Source organism: Rattus norvegicus, chromosome X (assembly GCF_036323735.1).
Source record: "Rattus norvegicus strain BN/NHsdMcwi chromosome X, GRCr8, whole genome shotgun sequence".
In the NCBI taxonomy this organism is placed as follows: Eukaryota; Metazoa; Chordata; class Mammalia; order Rodentia; family Muridae; genus Rattus; species Rattus norvegicus.
In genome coordinates this window covers 121,332,638-121,346,838 of record NC_086039.1, presented here as the reverse complement: position 1 = coordinate 121,346,838, position 14,201 = coordinate 121,332,638, and the positions used below count along the sequence as shown (strand labels likewise).

The following is a 14,201-nucleotide window of genomic DNA, read 5'->3' as shown; positions in this document are numbered from 1 at the left end:
TTCATGTATAAAATAAGTAGATCTAAAGTATATTTTTTGTTACCACTTTATTTTATATGTACAGGTGCTTTGCCTACATGTATGTATATGCACTAAGTATATGCACCATGCAATGCACTGTGTGCATGTAGTACCCACAAAAGTCAGAAGAGGTGGTCGGATTCCTATAGAACTGGAGTTGCAGACAGCTGTGAACTGCCATGTGAGTGCTCTGAACCAAACCAAGGTCCTTTGGAAGAACAGTCAGTGTACTTAACCACTGCGACATCTCTCCAGCCCTTAAACATGTTTTTGTTTTCATTTGGCAAATACACTTTTTAGATGGTAAGCGATCTAATAAAATTGCTATTGTTAAAGGATTTTAATACAAAATATTGTTAAATTATATCATGTGTTCTCTGATATCTTTGGAGTGATTATACAGCTTTTTCTCTCTTTAAATTAAACAGTGTTCTGAGTTGTGCCAGCAGGTGGCTAAAAGGTAAATAAGAGGAAAACATGATCTATAGTTAAATCAGTATTACGTATATTATATATAAAATATATTATATTATCTATCACTGTGGGGGATCATCAAGAAGTTGAAATTCAATCTCCCAGATGACCCAACTATAGCACTCCTTGGCATCTGTCTGAAGGATTCAGCATCCTTCTCTGCGGATTCTTGCTCAGCTGTGTTCACAGCTGAGCAATGGAACCAATCTAAATGTCCAATAACAAATGAGTAGCGGAAATGTGGATTATGCACTATACAATACCGCCCAGCTGTAAAGGAAACTGAAATCATGAAATCTTCAGGTAAGTGGGAACTAGAAAATATTATATTGAGTGAGATAACCCAGAAAGACAAATACAATATGTTCTTTCTCATGCAAGGTTCCTAGCCCCAAACCATCAGGGATTAGTACATATCATGGAGTAACAGCAGAAACCTAGAAAGTAAAACGGGACCATGGAGAGCTGGATAGTACTGCAGAAGCAAACAGATGTACACAAATAATTTGAAGGGGGAAATGCAAAAAAAGGGGGGCTTTAATTGGGAAGTTGGGAAGTAGGTTAAAAAAGAAAGTGTTAAACAACACTAAGGATGTCTGAAAAAAAACATAGTAATTATTTACCTAAATTACATGTAATACATATAAGTCCATGTATATAAACACATGTATGTATATGCATATGCTTAGAATAACTTAATATATAAATATTTTTCTTAGTTACATTACCCCACTTGGGATGACAATGCTCCTCACAAGAGGCATAGACTATATAGTAAAACCCCCAATACCAGGCATGAGAATTCCCACTTCAACTTGTTGGCCAGAGCACTCAGAGAGATTTCAAAAAAAATCTTCCTACTGCAATTGCCCCGAATGACCTCCCAGAACTGAGTTAGTCTGTGTTACTAGAGCCTGGACATACTTCACACAGAGCACTTGGAGGAATGCAGATGGATCTGATCTGGAAGCCTCGTCCCTTTCATAGCACCAGAAGGTGCTATGTAAGCACCAAAGGAGGAGAGCAAGCAGGAACCCTAGCCAGTTGTGACTCTTATGTACACGGCAATCACAAGCAATAAAATACAGGTTTTTTTTCAAATATACTGGGAACATTTTCAAGGATAGATCACATCTTAAGACAAAAAGTGTATCTCCATGAGTTTAAAAATTAAACCAGGTCCACTGCCCACTACTTTATTTGAAAAATCAAGATATTAAAATTTTGGAAAGGAGAGGAAATTTTTTTTCAGAGAGTGTGATATGTGTCTCAAGCTAGAGACAAACAAACTTAAGATGAAATTCTGATCTTTCTGCCCCCTATGTCCTGAGTTCTAAGATTATAAGCATTAAAAGACTAAGACTGCCAGGCAGTGGTGGAGAACGCATTTAATACCAACATTTGGGAGACAGAAGCAGTGAATCTCTGAGTTTGGGGGTAGCCTGATCTACCAAGTGTGCTCTAGGACAACCAGGGACTACACAGAGAAACCCTGTCTCAAAAAAACAACACCCCCCCAAAAAAAAAGAGAAGAAAAGACAGTGTTGGGAATTGGCCATGGCTGGCATTACCAAAGCTAGGCAAGGACTCTCTGTGATAAACTGCATGCCCAAACACAAACATTGGTATCTTTATAATCTTGACCAGAGCTATAGAGAAAAAAATTCCTCAGGTTCTGTGCACCTTGATAACAGCACTGTCGGGTCACACAACAATTGGTTTTAAGAAATGTCCAGAATTTTGAGGTATGTCTTTTGGTGGGAGAAGAACCCCTCTTCTGGCACCAGGACCCCAGAATATTCCCACCCTGGAAAAGAAACTGCGTGGAGATAGTCTCAGAGTGGCCAGAACATGTTGAAAACCATTTGCTGCCTAAAGACCAATTTGACCACATGCCAGCAGAGGGGCCACTTAACTGAATTTCTGGAAGGAGATTGGTGCCTGCTCTTGGCCTTTTGATCGTTCAGAGAAAACATTAGGAGGGCCCAATCAAGAGAAATGCAAGGAACTTCAGCACAGCTATGCAATTCTCACAGCTCTAACAGTACTTAACAGTTTTATGAGTCTGCCCAATCCACACCCAAGTTCCTGCAAAGGCACAATATGGAAACATGACAGATTCTAAGTGCGCTTTTTGTGAACACTCGAAGGAAGAGACCCCGTGGATAATCTTATCAGTTTATTTTCTGTTCGCTGTCAAGTCACAGGCGCCTAGTATAAACTACCAGGCCTACACTAAAGCCCCCCTTTGTTTTCAGAGGAGATAGTCTCACTGTGGTTCTGGCTGTCCTGGAAATCACTATGTAAACCAAACTGGCCTGGATCTCAGAAATTCACTTCCGTCTTTCCCCTGAATACTGGGATTAAAGTCATAAAAAAGCACCCCCAACTAAACATGAGGTATTCTAAAAACACTTCTCCAAGGCCTTCAGAGCCTTTTTTCTTCAATACAAGTGGTTTGGCACAGTTGACCCTAGAAGATAATTTATCCAACTGCAATTTGGATAGCCACATGTGCATCCATACAAGGCAAAGTACCACGCGGTCCCTGCAAATTTATCCTGCTCATTGCAGCACCAACCTGGTCTGCTTTGCACCTCAAGCTCAACCCATTGCTGCAGGAGTTCAAATGGAAGTCAGGGTAGCGCACCCATGATTGGATACTTGTTAACCTGCACTACCGCCCCCAAGGGCTACAAGAGAATCTCTTCCTGGTTGAGAAGCTCGGCTCTCCGGCATTCGGCTTTAGGCTTTCATAACCTCAGGAGCTCCGAGTCAGAATCAGCTGGGGTAGGCTGCAGAGAAGCGTTCAGGACATGGAGCATCAAAACACCAACTGCGTACTTCATGAGGGACTTGACGAAGATAAGGAAAAATTGAATGGTGAGTCCCCTCTGGGAATGGTGGGTTAGCCACGTCCACAAGGGGAGGAATGTGGTCCACAGAAGTGACTGGGCAGTTGCTGGATGCAGCAGCCTTTTCTGAGACTTCATGGTACCTCTGCACTAGCTAGGCCCTGACGCCTGATTTTTTTTTTTTTTTTTTGGTTTTGTTTTGTTGATTTTTGCTTTTTGTTTCCCCGCTTCCAGGTGCAAAGGCACAGAAGGTTTTAGCAGATGGACAGGGTAGAAATGAGGGAGAGAGTGGACAGGACCAGCCTGGATCTGAAGCAGCAGCAGCAGCAGATGGGGAAGGAGCAAAAGAATTAAGTGGAGAAGGTGGGCCCGCTGCTGGCGCTGCAGGCCTCGTGGATAACAGGAACCAAGAGGACCATGGCACCAGAGGCAAAGACCAGGAGAACGAGAAGCAGCCAGAGAAGCCAGTCCCTGAGGACATTGAGGTCTTAGAGAATGCGCAGCCTATTCCCGTGCTGATAACTGGTGTGCAGCCTGTTCCAGTGCTGATGCCTGACGTAAAGCCTGTGTCGGTGCTGGTACGCCAGCGTAGCTTCCACTACAAGTTCACTCGGTGGCAGCTGCAGGAGATGGAGCGAATTTTCCAGCAGAATCACTTCATCGGTGCAGAAGAAAGGTAAGCTTCCCGGGAGCATATGGCAGCCCACAGTGGGCGTTACCCCTTCAATATTGCATATTATATACATATTTGCTTGATTTGTTTGTGGGAGTGGGGCCGTGTGACTGTGGGTGCAGTGTTCACCCCATACATGCTCAGAATACAGCTGTTCTCTCCTTCCACCATGTGTGTCTCAGGATCACTTGCAGGCCTTCAGACTTCCTTCCTTTACCTTCCCCCTTTACCTTCCCCTTTACCTTTATCTTTTTACCTTCTGGGCTATTTCCTCAGCTGGCCTCTTACCCTAAATAAAAGTCACTTCCAAAATCAAGGCTGCCAGAATCTTGCATCTTGCCTTAGTGTCGTGGGGTAGTGGGCTGGGGTCGGTGGGAGACTCGTGCAAAATGTTTGTTCCTGACAGTTTTATAGCAACTTAACACAAGCTAGAGTCATAAGAGAGGAGGGATCCTCAACTGAGTAAACGTTTCCATAAGATCAGGCTGTAGGGGGCTGGAAGCGATGGCTTAACAGTGAAGAGCAGTAGCTGCTCTTCCAGAGGAGCCAGATTTCAGTCCCAGCACTCATGTGGCAGCTTTGTAACTCCAGTTCCAGAGGATCTGGAACCCTCACCAAAATATATATGCAGGCAAAACATCAATGCAAATAAAAATAAAAAACAAATATTTTTTAAAAGATCAGGCTGTAGGCAAGCCTTTAGGGTATTTTCATAATTATTAGTTGAAACGAGAGGGCCCAGCCCATTGTGGGTGAGGCCTTCTCTGGATTCTATAAGAAAGCAGGCTGAGCAAGCCATGGGGAGCAAGCAGCACCCCTCCATGGCCTCTGCATCAGCTCCTGCTTCCAGGATCCTGCCTGCTTCTGTTCCTGCTTTCAGTGCTTTTGATGCACTGTTAGCAAAATATGGGACTGTGAGCAAGATAAACACTTTCCTCTCCAAGTTGTTCTTGGTCATGGTGTTTCATCCCAGCAATGGTGACTCTGGCTAAGACAATGGGGATCAAAGCATTTTCAAATAGTATTTAAATGAATCAGAGTGGAAAACTTCGAGCAATGTCTTCTCTGTAAGTAAGGCCGTATTGAAATAATTGTGATAGGGCGGGTGCTTTAAATAATAGAAATGTCATAAATCTGTATATAGCATGTTTGGTTTTAAGGTTTTTTGTTTTTGTGTTTCTGTTTTTTGTTTTTATTTTTACTTAAAAGTGCAATGTCTCTTCAGGGTCTCCCTATATATCCCTGGCTGGCATGGGATTAATAGAACTCTACCTGCCTTTGCCTCCCAAGTGCTAGCATTAAAAGTAAGCACCACAGAGCCTGGTGGCACCTTTCTCTTAGTTTCTGGGGATTGTTTTCCCTCTGTTTTGTTTCCTTTCCCATAGAAAAATGGTCTGCAAAACAAGATGGTGGCTTCTTCTAGGAATCCTGTTGCTAGGAATGCCAAGCCTGGACAGGGGTGACTTCCCTTGTAAGCTTAGGCTAAGGTCTTAGTTACTTTCCGCTTGCTGTGATAAGACACCATGACCAAGGTCCCTTATTAAAAAAAGAGTTGGTGGGGGGAGTTACAGTCTCAGAGGATTAGCATTCCTGACCATCAAGGCGGGGAGCATGGCAGCAGGTAGGCAGGTAGAGAACAGTAGCTAATGTCTTGAGATACAACCACAAGACAAAGAGAAACTCAGAATCTCGTGAGTTTTGAAAGTGCAAAGCCTACCCTCTCCTCCAACACAATCACAACCCCTTATTATTTCTAAACAGTTCAAGCAACTGGGCATTTTATTCACTATAACAAGCATTCAAATATGTGAGCCTAGGGGAGAGTGACATCCTCACAGCCAAAAAAGGAAACATGATCTCCAAACAGTATTTTCAAAAAGCATGCTGCAGGGGTTGGGGATTTAGCTCAGTGGTAGAGTACTTGCCTAGCAAGCGCAAGGCCCTGGGTTCAGTCCTCAGCTCTGGAAAAAAAAAAGAACAACTTTCAAAAAGCATGCTGCTCTGTGTGGTAATGCACTGGAAAGCAGTTGGTAAGTAGAGACAAAGAGATGAGTTACATAAGGAGTTCTAGGCCTGCCCAGTCTCTAGATCATTCTTATTGGGATTTAGGGCATGTTCCACTCACTTGGGCATTTTTTTTTCTTTCTGGTTCTGTGCTATGGAATCTCACTCTGTAGCCCAAGCTGGCCCGGATCTTACGAGGCCTCATGCTTGAATCTCCCTCACGCTGGGAATATAAGACTAGGCAACCATTATTGTGAAATGGCCATTGTTTTGTTGTCCTTTTCTGTTCCTTTTCTGCTCACTGTGTTCAAAATTTCTTTTCCTGGTCCTGGTAAGATGGCTTAGTGGGTAAAGGTACTTGCCACCAAGCCTGAGAACCTGAGTTCAATCCCAAGGACCCACATTGTGGAAAGAGAGAACAGTCTTCCATTACTTGCCCTTTGATCTGCACAGATGCACCACACTGCAGGCACACACACACACACACACACACACACACACACACACACACACACACACACACACACATCTATATCTGCAGAATGCATGCTCTAAATAAATTAAACAAATAAATATAACGTGGCATTCCCCTGACCATCAGCAAACTGAACATCCTCCTGAGTTAACTGAATATTTGAAATCTTTAGATGTAAAGCCAGTCAATGGTGGCATGCCCCAGTACTCAGCAGACAGAGGCAGTCAGATAGATCTCTGTAAGTTCAAGGTCAGCCTGGTCTACAGAGCAAGTTTCAGGATAGCTAGGGCTACACAGAAACCCCTGTCTCAAGAGAGTGGGGGGAGGGGAGGAGGAGAGGGAAGAGGAGGAGGTGGAAGGAAGGGAAGGAGGGAGGAAGGGAGGGAGGGAGGAAGGGAGGGAGACAAAATGCCTCCCACAGGATTTTCCTGTTTGTATTTGTTTTGTGACTTTTGTTTTATTATTTGAGAAAGTCTCTTGCATCACCGGTGACACCTGATGTTGAGAGCATTTCTTTTGAGGATTTTGCTCGTTTAAGTATTAGTGTTTTTCAAATTTCTTATTAGGGACCTGCTTGGGTTTTCAAGTCTGCTAATGGTGGATGATAATAAAATAATATTACCATTAGAATTGTTTTGGGTTTTGGTTTTGTTGTTTGTTTGTTTGTTTGTTTGTTTGAGACAGGGTCTCTCTGCATAGTCCTGGCTATCCTGGAACTGACTGTGTAGACCAGGCTGACCTCAAACTCACAGAGATCCACCTGCCTCTGCTTCCTGACTGCTGGGATTAAAAGCCCAATGGAATTTTATTAAGCCTCAAAAATGTTCAAGGCGAATGCCACAGAAAGCAAAGGATGGAACAAACATTTAAAACAAGTATAAATAAAACATTTTATTTCTTCCAAAACGCCCAATACTGTTTTCTTTTCCCTCAGAAGACATCTGGCAAGATGGATAGGTGTGAGTGAAGCCAGAGTTCAGGTAAGGAGAAGACAGTTTAACACGGCAGCCATTCTAGAACTTGCTTATCTTGGATACTTTTATGCTGTGGGTAAAGTTGTGTTGTTGTTGTTGTTGTTGTTATTTTAAGTCTTCTCGTGTTTCAGAATGACATTTTTAAAGGTTTTTTTTTAACAAATTCTCATTCATGTGTTGTATAGATGTGTCTATGTCTGTATGTAGCATGTGTGCAGGTATCCTCAGAGGCCAGAAGAAGATATCAAATCCCCCGGGGCTTGAATTACAAGCTGTCGTGAACTAACTTATGCATGCGCTAAGAGCCAAACTTGGGTCCCCCTACAAGAGCATCCAGTGCTTTTAACTCTCCTCTACAACCCCCCAAAATAATCGTTGCGCTTTATGTTATTTGTGGGTGTAAAATCAACTTGAAATGGCTCACTTTAAGACAGAGCACAGTCTCTGAGAGAACACAGGATAGACACATAGAGATCATACACACATGTATCCTGTAGATAAACTAAGAATATATGTTTTGACATAGAAAAATATGTATGTACACTTTGAATACATTAATAGTTGTATTAGTAAAATTGATATACAAACTCATATGTATATATATATATATGTACATACATATGAAATCTTTGGAACACTGGTATCCTTCAAGGAGAAGGATGTCTCTGTGGAGACATCCCACTGGGGTTATGAAATACAAATTATTCAAATTATAATCATATTAGTGTAGCTAATCCTGATCCTAAACTATTTGAAATACCAAAAACTAAGCATAAATTTGATCCTTGTAGGGGAAATTTGAGTACAAGGTTGGTTCACAGGCAGAGCTGAGCACTCGGAAAGCTGATTGCTTAAACAGAGACTGGTGAGAATGCGGAAAGCTTAGAGTCAAATGCCTGGTCCATCTGCTGTTTCGAAGTGCCTAGTGAAGCCACACAGATAATGACACCTATCATTCTAACGCTCAGGGCCATGCGACTGCATCTGCCTCAAAGTGCTGATAAGTATCTGCAGAGGGCTCCATGGGAGAGACAGAGAAACCAGGTGTGAATTTTTTACACATCTGTTCAGGAAAACTGGAGCCAAAAGTCTGGGCCTCCCACATTCTAGGCAAGCCCTACACCCTCTAACCAGCCCTTCAGCCCCTCACAGAATTAGAACAGTGAGACACCAGGTTCTTCTGAGCAAGACAATATTAATATAAATTATATTGATATAAATTATATTGATATAAATTATGGAGGGCCACTATTGTTACACGATGTGCTTTCTGATTACAGTCCTGCTTAGTATACTGAACCTTTTTTTTCTGGATTGTTGTAGAATTGGTTTAAGGGAAGACGAGAACAATATAGGAGACAGCAGAAGCTATAAATGCTCAGAGGGGCCTCTTTTCCAGAAGACTATGCAGGAGTCCTAGAGAACCACCCTTGCTCAAGATCCAGATAGCGATAAGTGTTTGCTACCATCTACACTCTTATATCTTCAACATCTGTATTTTTAATAAAGAAGTGAAGTTTCTGCACCTTTGCTGCATTTGTTTTTATGAATTAGCAGGAAATGTGTAAAGTAATAAAGGAACTCTCCTTGAAACACGATCAGGTCTCTTTCCATAATATGACATCACTAAGTCAGCATCCGTATGCCCTGTGTATCTCATGTGTTTCCCAAGTACCATAGTAGGTTTGCTCTGACTCACACATTTCTTTCTGTCCCACTATCATGTGGCCCTCACCCCTCCCCTCTCAAAATATCAGACCACAAATGCAGAAGGAGGGGAAGAAAAATCCCTAGTGAGAAAAAAAAACTGTTTCCAAACAGAGCTAATACTGGGAATCTGGTTCTAACCTTGGGCTCTGACAGAAACTTCCTAAGAGGCTGGTCAAAGAATTCATGGGAATCAGGCAGCAAAAGCCTATTTTTCTGCTCCCAGTCCTCCCCAGTACTCGTCCACTGTGTGAAGCACCCAGAGCACTAGAAATGACTGCCTGTGGGGTTGCTTCAAAACCACTGGAAGCCATCCCATCCAGGCCACAAGGGCACTTCCTTCTCTTTTGTGTTCTAAACCCTGAGCCCAGGAAGCCTATCACCCCTCCTCCCCAGATCAGAAGGCGGCTGACACTCCTTAAAGTATTTTCTGACTGTATAATTCTCATGGCTTCAGAAACAGGGTAAACAGAGGTTTTTCTCCAAAGCCTCTAAAAAACAGTTTCTGATAAACTGAACGTGGCTTCTTAAAAAAAAAAGCACCCAGCATACTATATTATTGTTTTCATCATTCTGACTCTATGGGACAGCCATACACCGATCGGTGTCAAAATGACGAGGCAAAAACAAACAAAACATGAAGACAAATGCTGCTGTGGGTGAGGTTTGGAAAGATGAGGATTTATTCACTTGCTGGTGGGAGTGCAAACTAGTGTGGCCACTATTGAAAACATGCTCAAAGTAGACCTACCGCACGATGCAGCCATACTGTTCTTTGTCATATACTCAAGGGGCATAGATCTGACAGCAGAGACACTTTCTCACCCATGTTCGCGGTTGTTCTATTTACAATAGCCAGGGGATGGAGATAGCCTAGCCGTTCACCGACTTATAAATGGGTAATGGATGTAGGTACAATGAAACATTATTCAGCCATAAAGAAAAGTGAAATTCTGAAATTCACAGGCAAATGAATAGAGCTGGAAACAATTATCCTAAACGAGAAAATCCAGACGCAGAAAGGTAGATGTTGGATGCTTTCTCTCCTTTCGAGATGTGAGCTTTGAATCTCACAATACATATGTTCCATTTGGAAGACCCATAGATGACAAAAAAAACCTAGGAAGAGTCTGTAGTTGGGGAAAAGAAGCTACCGTGAGATGGGAAATAAAATGTCCCAGTGAAAATGGTTAGCGGGGAGTGGGAAGGGATAATTAACACAAAAGACATTTCTAAAAAGTCATATGAAAACCACTACATAGAAGCTTCCAAAAAATATATACGTACACATGCATAAAATATATTAAGGGGAAAAAAGATGTCAAATGCAGTTACCCACGGAAATACCCTTTGATGCTAACAGGCGCCATGCATGACCCTATGTCCCTTCTACCAGATGTAAGGGAAATGAGTCCTTTTGTCCTATGGGAACCAGTTTCACAAGTTCCTAAGGAATGCAAGCTTTTGTCTAACTCCCAGAAACCCCCCTTTTGTCCATGCTGACCTCATTTCTGGATATTTAGAATGTCTTTTGAAATGTGGGCAGTTGGTTTTCCTTTGGAACTGATAACTTCTTTTGAAATATAATTGTGGACTTCACTGAAATGCCTTGAGTCTAAGGCTGCAGTCTGCTAGCCTTTGTGTGTTCTCAGGCTGTGTGGGAGCTTTCCATATGTGCACGTACACACAAAAAGATATTTGGAAGTCCAACTTCTCTTAATGAAGATCTTCCCTCGCTTTGGAATTCCTGTCGCCAAAGGATCAGATAACAGAGCAGCAATTGTGGCTGTAATGGTCCAGCTGCTCCAGGAAAATGGAATGCACGAATTGGACATTGAAACTACGACTAGGAAAAGTGTTCCAAACGACTCACTTACACTGGAATGAACTGTTACCATTCACCTCATTAAGAATTAGATACACCCTGACAAACAAACAAGGTTCTGCCTTTATTAAATACTTTATGGGTGCCCTCCTCCCCACTGTTTTATCCATATTTAGGCATATGGAGAGCCTTGAGGTATCATTTTCAAACAGCAAATACAGGCCCTTGGCTCAGCCTTAGTATATACATCATAGTGGCTGAGAACAGTTGCCTGTGAACTTCACCAGAGACGCCCTCTCCTTTAAACCAGGGGCTCCAGTCTGGTAAGGAAACTGAATGCATAGCCCCTGATCCCCCTGTGGAAAGGTCTGCTCGCTGCTGTTTTAACCACCCTCGCTGTACTAATGATACAGAGTGACTTCTTGAATCCATCCTAGCAGAGCGAAACCCATTTCCTGGTGGCTGGGAATGTGTTCTTGACACATCACTACGATGCAAGCTGACCATCTGGAGAGGCCAAGCTGTGGCACCAGATGACTTAATGAGACCAGAGAATCTGACAGAAAGCAGATCTCTACGGCTCTAGGCTGGTGGTCACACCCGAAGCTGGCCAGCCCATGTATGGAGGCCCGTTAAGGCACTGATGAGTCAACAGTTCATTAAGTGACCTGGTTTTGTCCCATTGTAATGCTCTGTAACCCCTTGCCTTTATCTACTGCTCTTATCCCCACTTAACTTTTGCTGTACATTTAGTTGAAGCAGCTCCAGATGACTGGATATGTGGCGAAAGGGCTTCTGTTAGGGCAGCTTCATCTCTGTCCACTGCCCCTAATCTGGTCCCTTTTTGTGGTTCAAGGACCTCCTCTAATGGTGACCACTGTTTTCATATAACTCAATCAAGTCAAGGGGCTACATGGATCCTACTTTACTGTATCCACTTACTTATGAAAATCTACCTACCCTCCAGGGGATGGTAAAATGCCTCAGCAGTTACGAATGCTGGATACTCTTCCAAATGATCCTGATTTGATTTCTACCACCCACATAATGGCTCACAAACATCTGTCCAGGGGACGTGGTGCCTTCTTCTGGCTTCCACCCACACTAGGAAATGCATTTTGTGCACAAATATACCTGCGCACGCACACACGCGCACACACACACACACACACACACACACACACACACACACACACACACATTCCTGTCTCAGTTACTGTTCTATTGCTGTGAATAGACGCCATGACCAAGGCAGCTCTAATAAAAAGAAAGCATTTAATTTGGAACTTGACGACAGTTTTGGGGGTTAGTCCATTATCATGATGGGACGCACACAAGCATGGCACTGAAGCAATAGCTGAGAACTTTACATCCTGATCCATAAGCAACAGGCAGAGAGCAAGACACTGAGCCTGCTGTGGACTTTTGAAACTGCAAAGTGGCACACTTCCTTCAACAAGGCCATACCTCCTAATCCTTCCCAAACAGCTCACCAACTGTGGCTGGCAAATACATGAACCTATAGGAGCCAATCTTTTTTTTTTTTTTGGATATTTTTTATTTACATTTCAAATGGTTTTCCCTTTCCTGATTTCCCGTCCATAAGCCCCCTATCCTATCCCCATTCCCTTCTTCTATAAGGGTGTTCCCCTCCCCAACCACGCCCCACTTCCTACCACCCCACATTCCTCTACACTAGGGGATCCAGCCTTGGCAGAACCAAGGGCTTCTCCTCATATTAGAGCCCAACAAGGCCATCCTCTGCTACATATGCATCTAGAGCTATGGGTCTGTTCATGTGTACTCTTTGGTTGGTAGTTTAGTCCCTGGGAGCTCTGGTTGGTTGGCATTGTTGTTCTTATGGGGTTGCAAACCCCTTCAGCTCCTTCAATCCTTTCTCTAATTCCTCCAATGGGGACCCCATTCTCAATTCAATGGTTTGCTGCTAGCATTAACTTCTGTATTTGTCAGGCTCTGACTGAGTCTCTTAGGAGATGGCTATATCAAGCTCTATGGGAGCCACTCTTATTCAAACCACCACAACACACACACACACACACACACACACACACACACACACACATATATTTAATAAAAAATTATATGTTTGGGTATTTGACTGCATGTATGTACACTACATGCATTCAGTGCTCATTAGAGACCAGAGAAGGGCACTGGATCCCCTTGGATTTGGAGTTACTATTGTTATAAGTAGGTGTTGGGAATTAAACCCAGATCCTCTGGAGGAGCAACCAGTGCTCTTAACCACAGAGCCATTTCTCCAGCTTCAACACACATAATTTAAAATAAAATAGCCATCCAAAGAGAGATTGAGTGAGCCAAAAGATAAGGATCATTAATTTAAAACAGCCAATGTCAATACATCATAATTGAGGCCCAAAACCCCTGTGTTAAATGATGTAGCTAGCTATCCTGGGAATAAGAAAACATACAAAATGGAGCTTTGACTGTGATCCCTCTCCCAAAACCTACCATCATAACTGAATATGAGTGATTGGGGCCTCTTGGCAGAAAGCAAAGTAAATGGTAGTCCTTCCGAAGGAAACTGCCACAACAAGACTGTTAATTGGGGACACATAACCCTGGCTATTTCATTATTCTCAATTTAGAGGACCCATGGTAAGAGTGGCAGGCTGAAATACATACACATGTATGCATAAATATTTATATATGTATATATGTATATGCATATATGTGTGTATGTGTGTATATATGCATATGTGTATATACATACATACATACATACATACATACATACATACAGGCTTTGAATGATAAAGGCACAGAATCAAGGACAATGCATATTTCAAAGGGGTTTCTGTCACCCACAAAGCCATGTCCTACCAAGTATTCCAGTCCTTCTATGAAGAAATAAATAGCAGTCTACCCAACAAATCTCTTCCATAACCAGAAACCTATTTCTAAACATGGCAGAAAGCAGCTCAGGCATTTAAAGTCCTCCTTTCTATGTGTAGAGAGACTAATAGAGAAGATCAATGACCCTGGGAAGCTAGAGAGTCTGATCCTCTCGAACTTTATGAAAAAAAAAAAAAAGATGCTACCAGAATGTGGTTTCTTAAAACCTCGGTTACTGGGAAAAATTACATTTCCCCATGGGGAAAGAAGTCCAATGCTTCTGTTGGAAGCCTAACATAGGGTCTAACATGCCTGG

At 42.7% G+C, this 14,201-nt stretch overlaps 1 protein-coding gene across 1 annotated transcript; it reads left to right on the top strand.

Annotated features, from left to right (window-relative positions):
* The first annotated feature begins 3,311 nt into the window (after window positions 1–3,311).
* Window positions 3,312–9,073, top strand: Rhox4g (reproductive homeobox 4G). Its single transcript, NM_001024889.1, has 4 exons — window positions 3,312–3,378; window positions 3,585–4,026; window positions 7,437–7,482; window positions 8,800–9,073. Exons 1-4 carry the CDS (start codon window positions 3,312–3,314, stop codon window positions 8,848–8,850), a joined length of 606 nt encoding a protein of 201 aa, NP_001020060.1. The 3' UTR covers window positions 8,851–9,073.
* The last annotated feature ends 5,128 nt before the right edge of the window (window positions 9,074–14,201 follow it).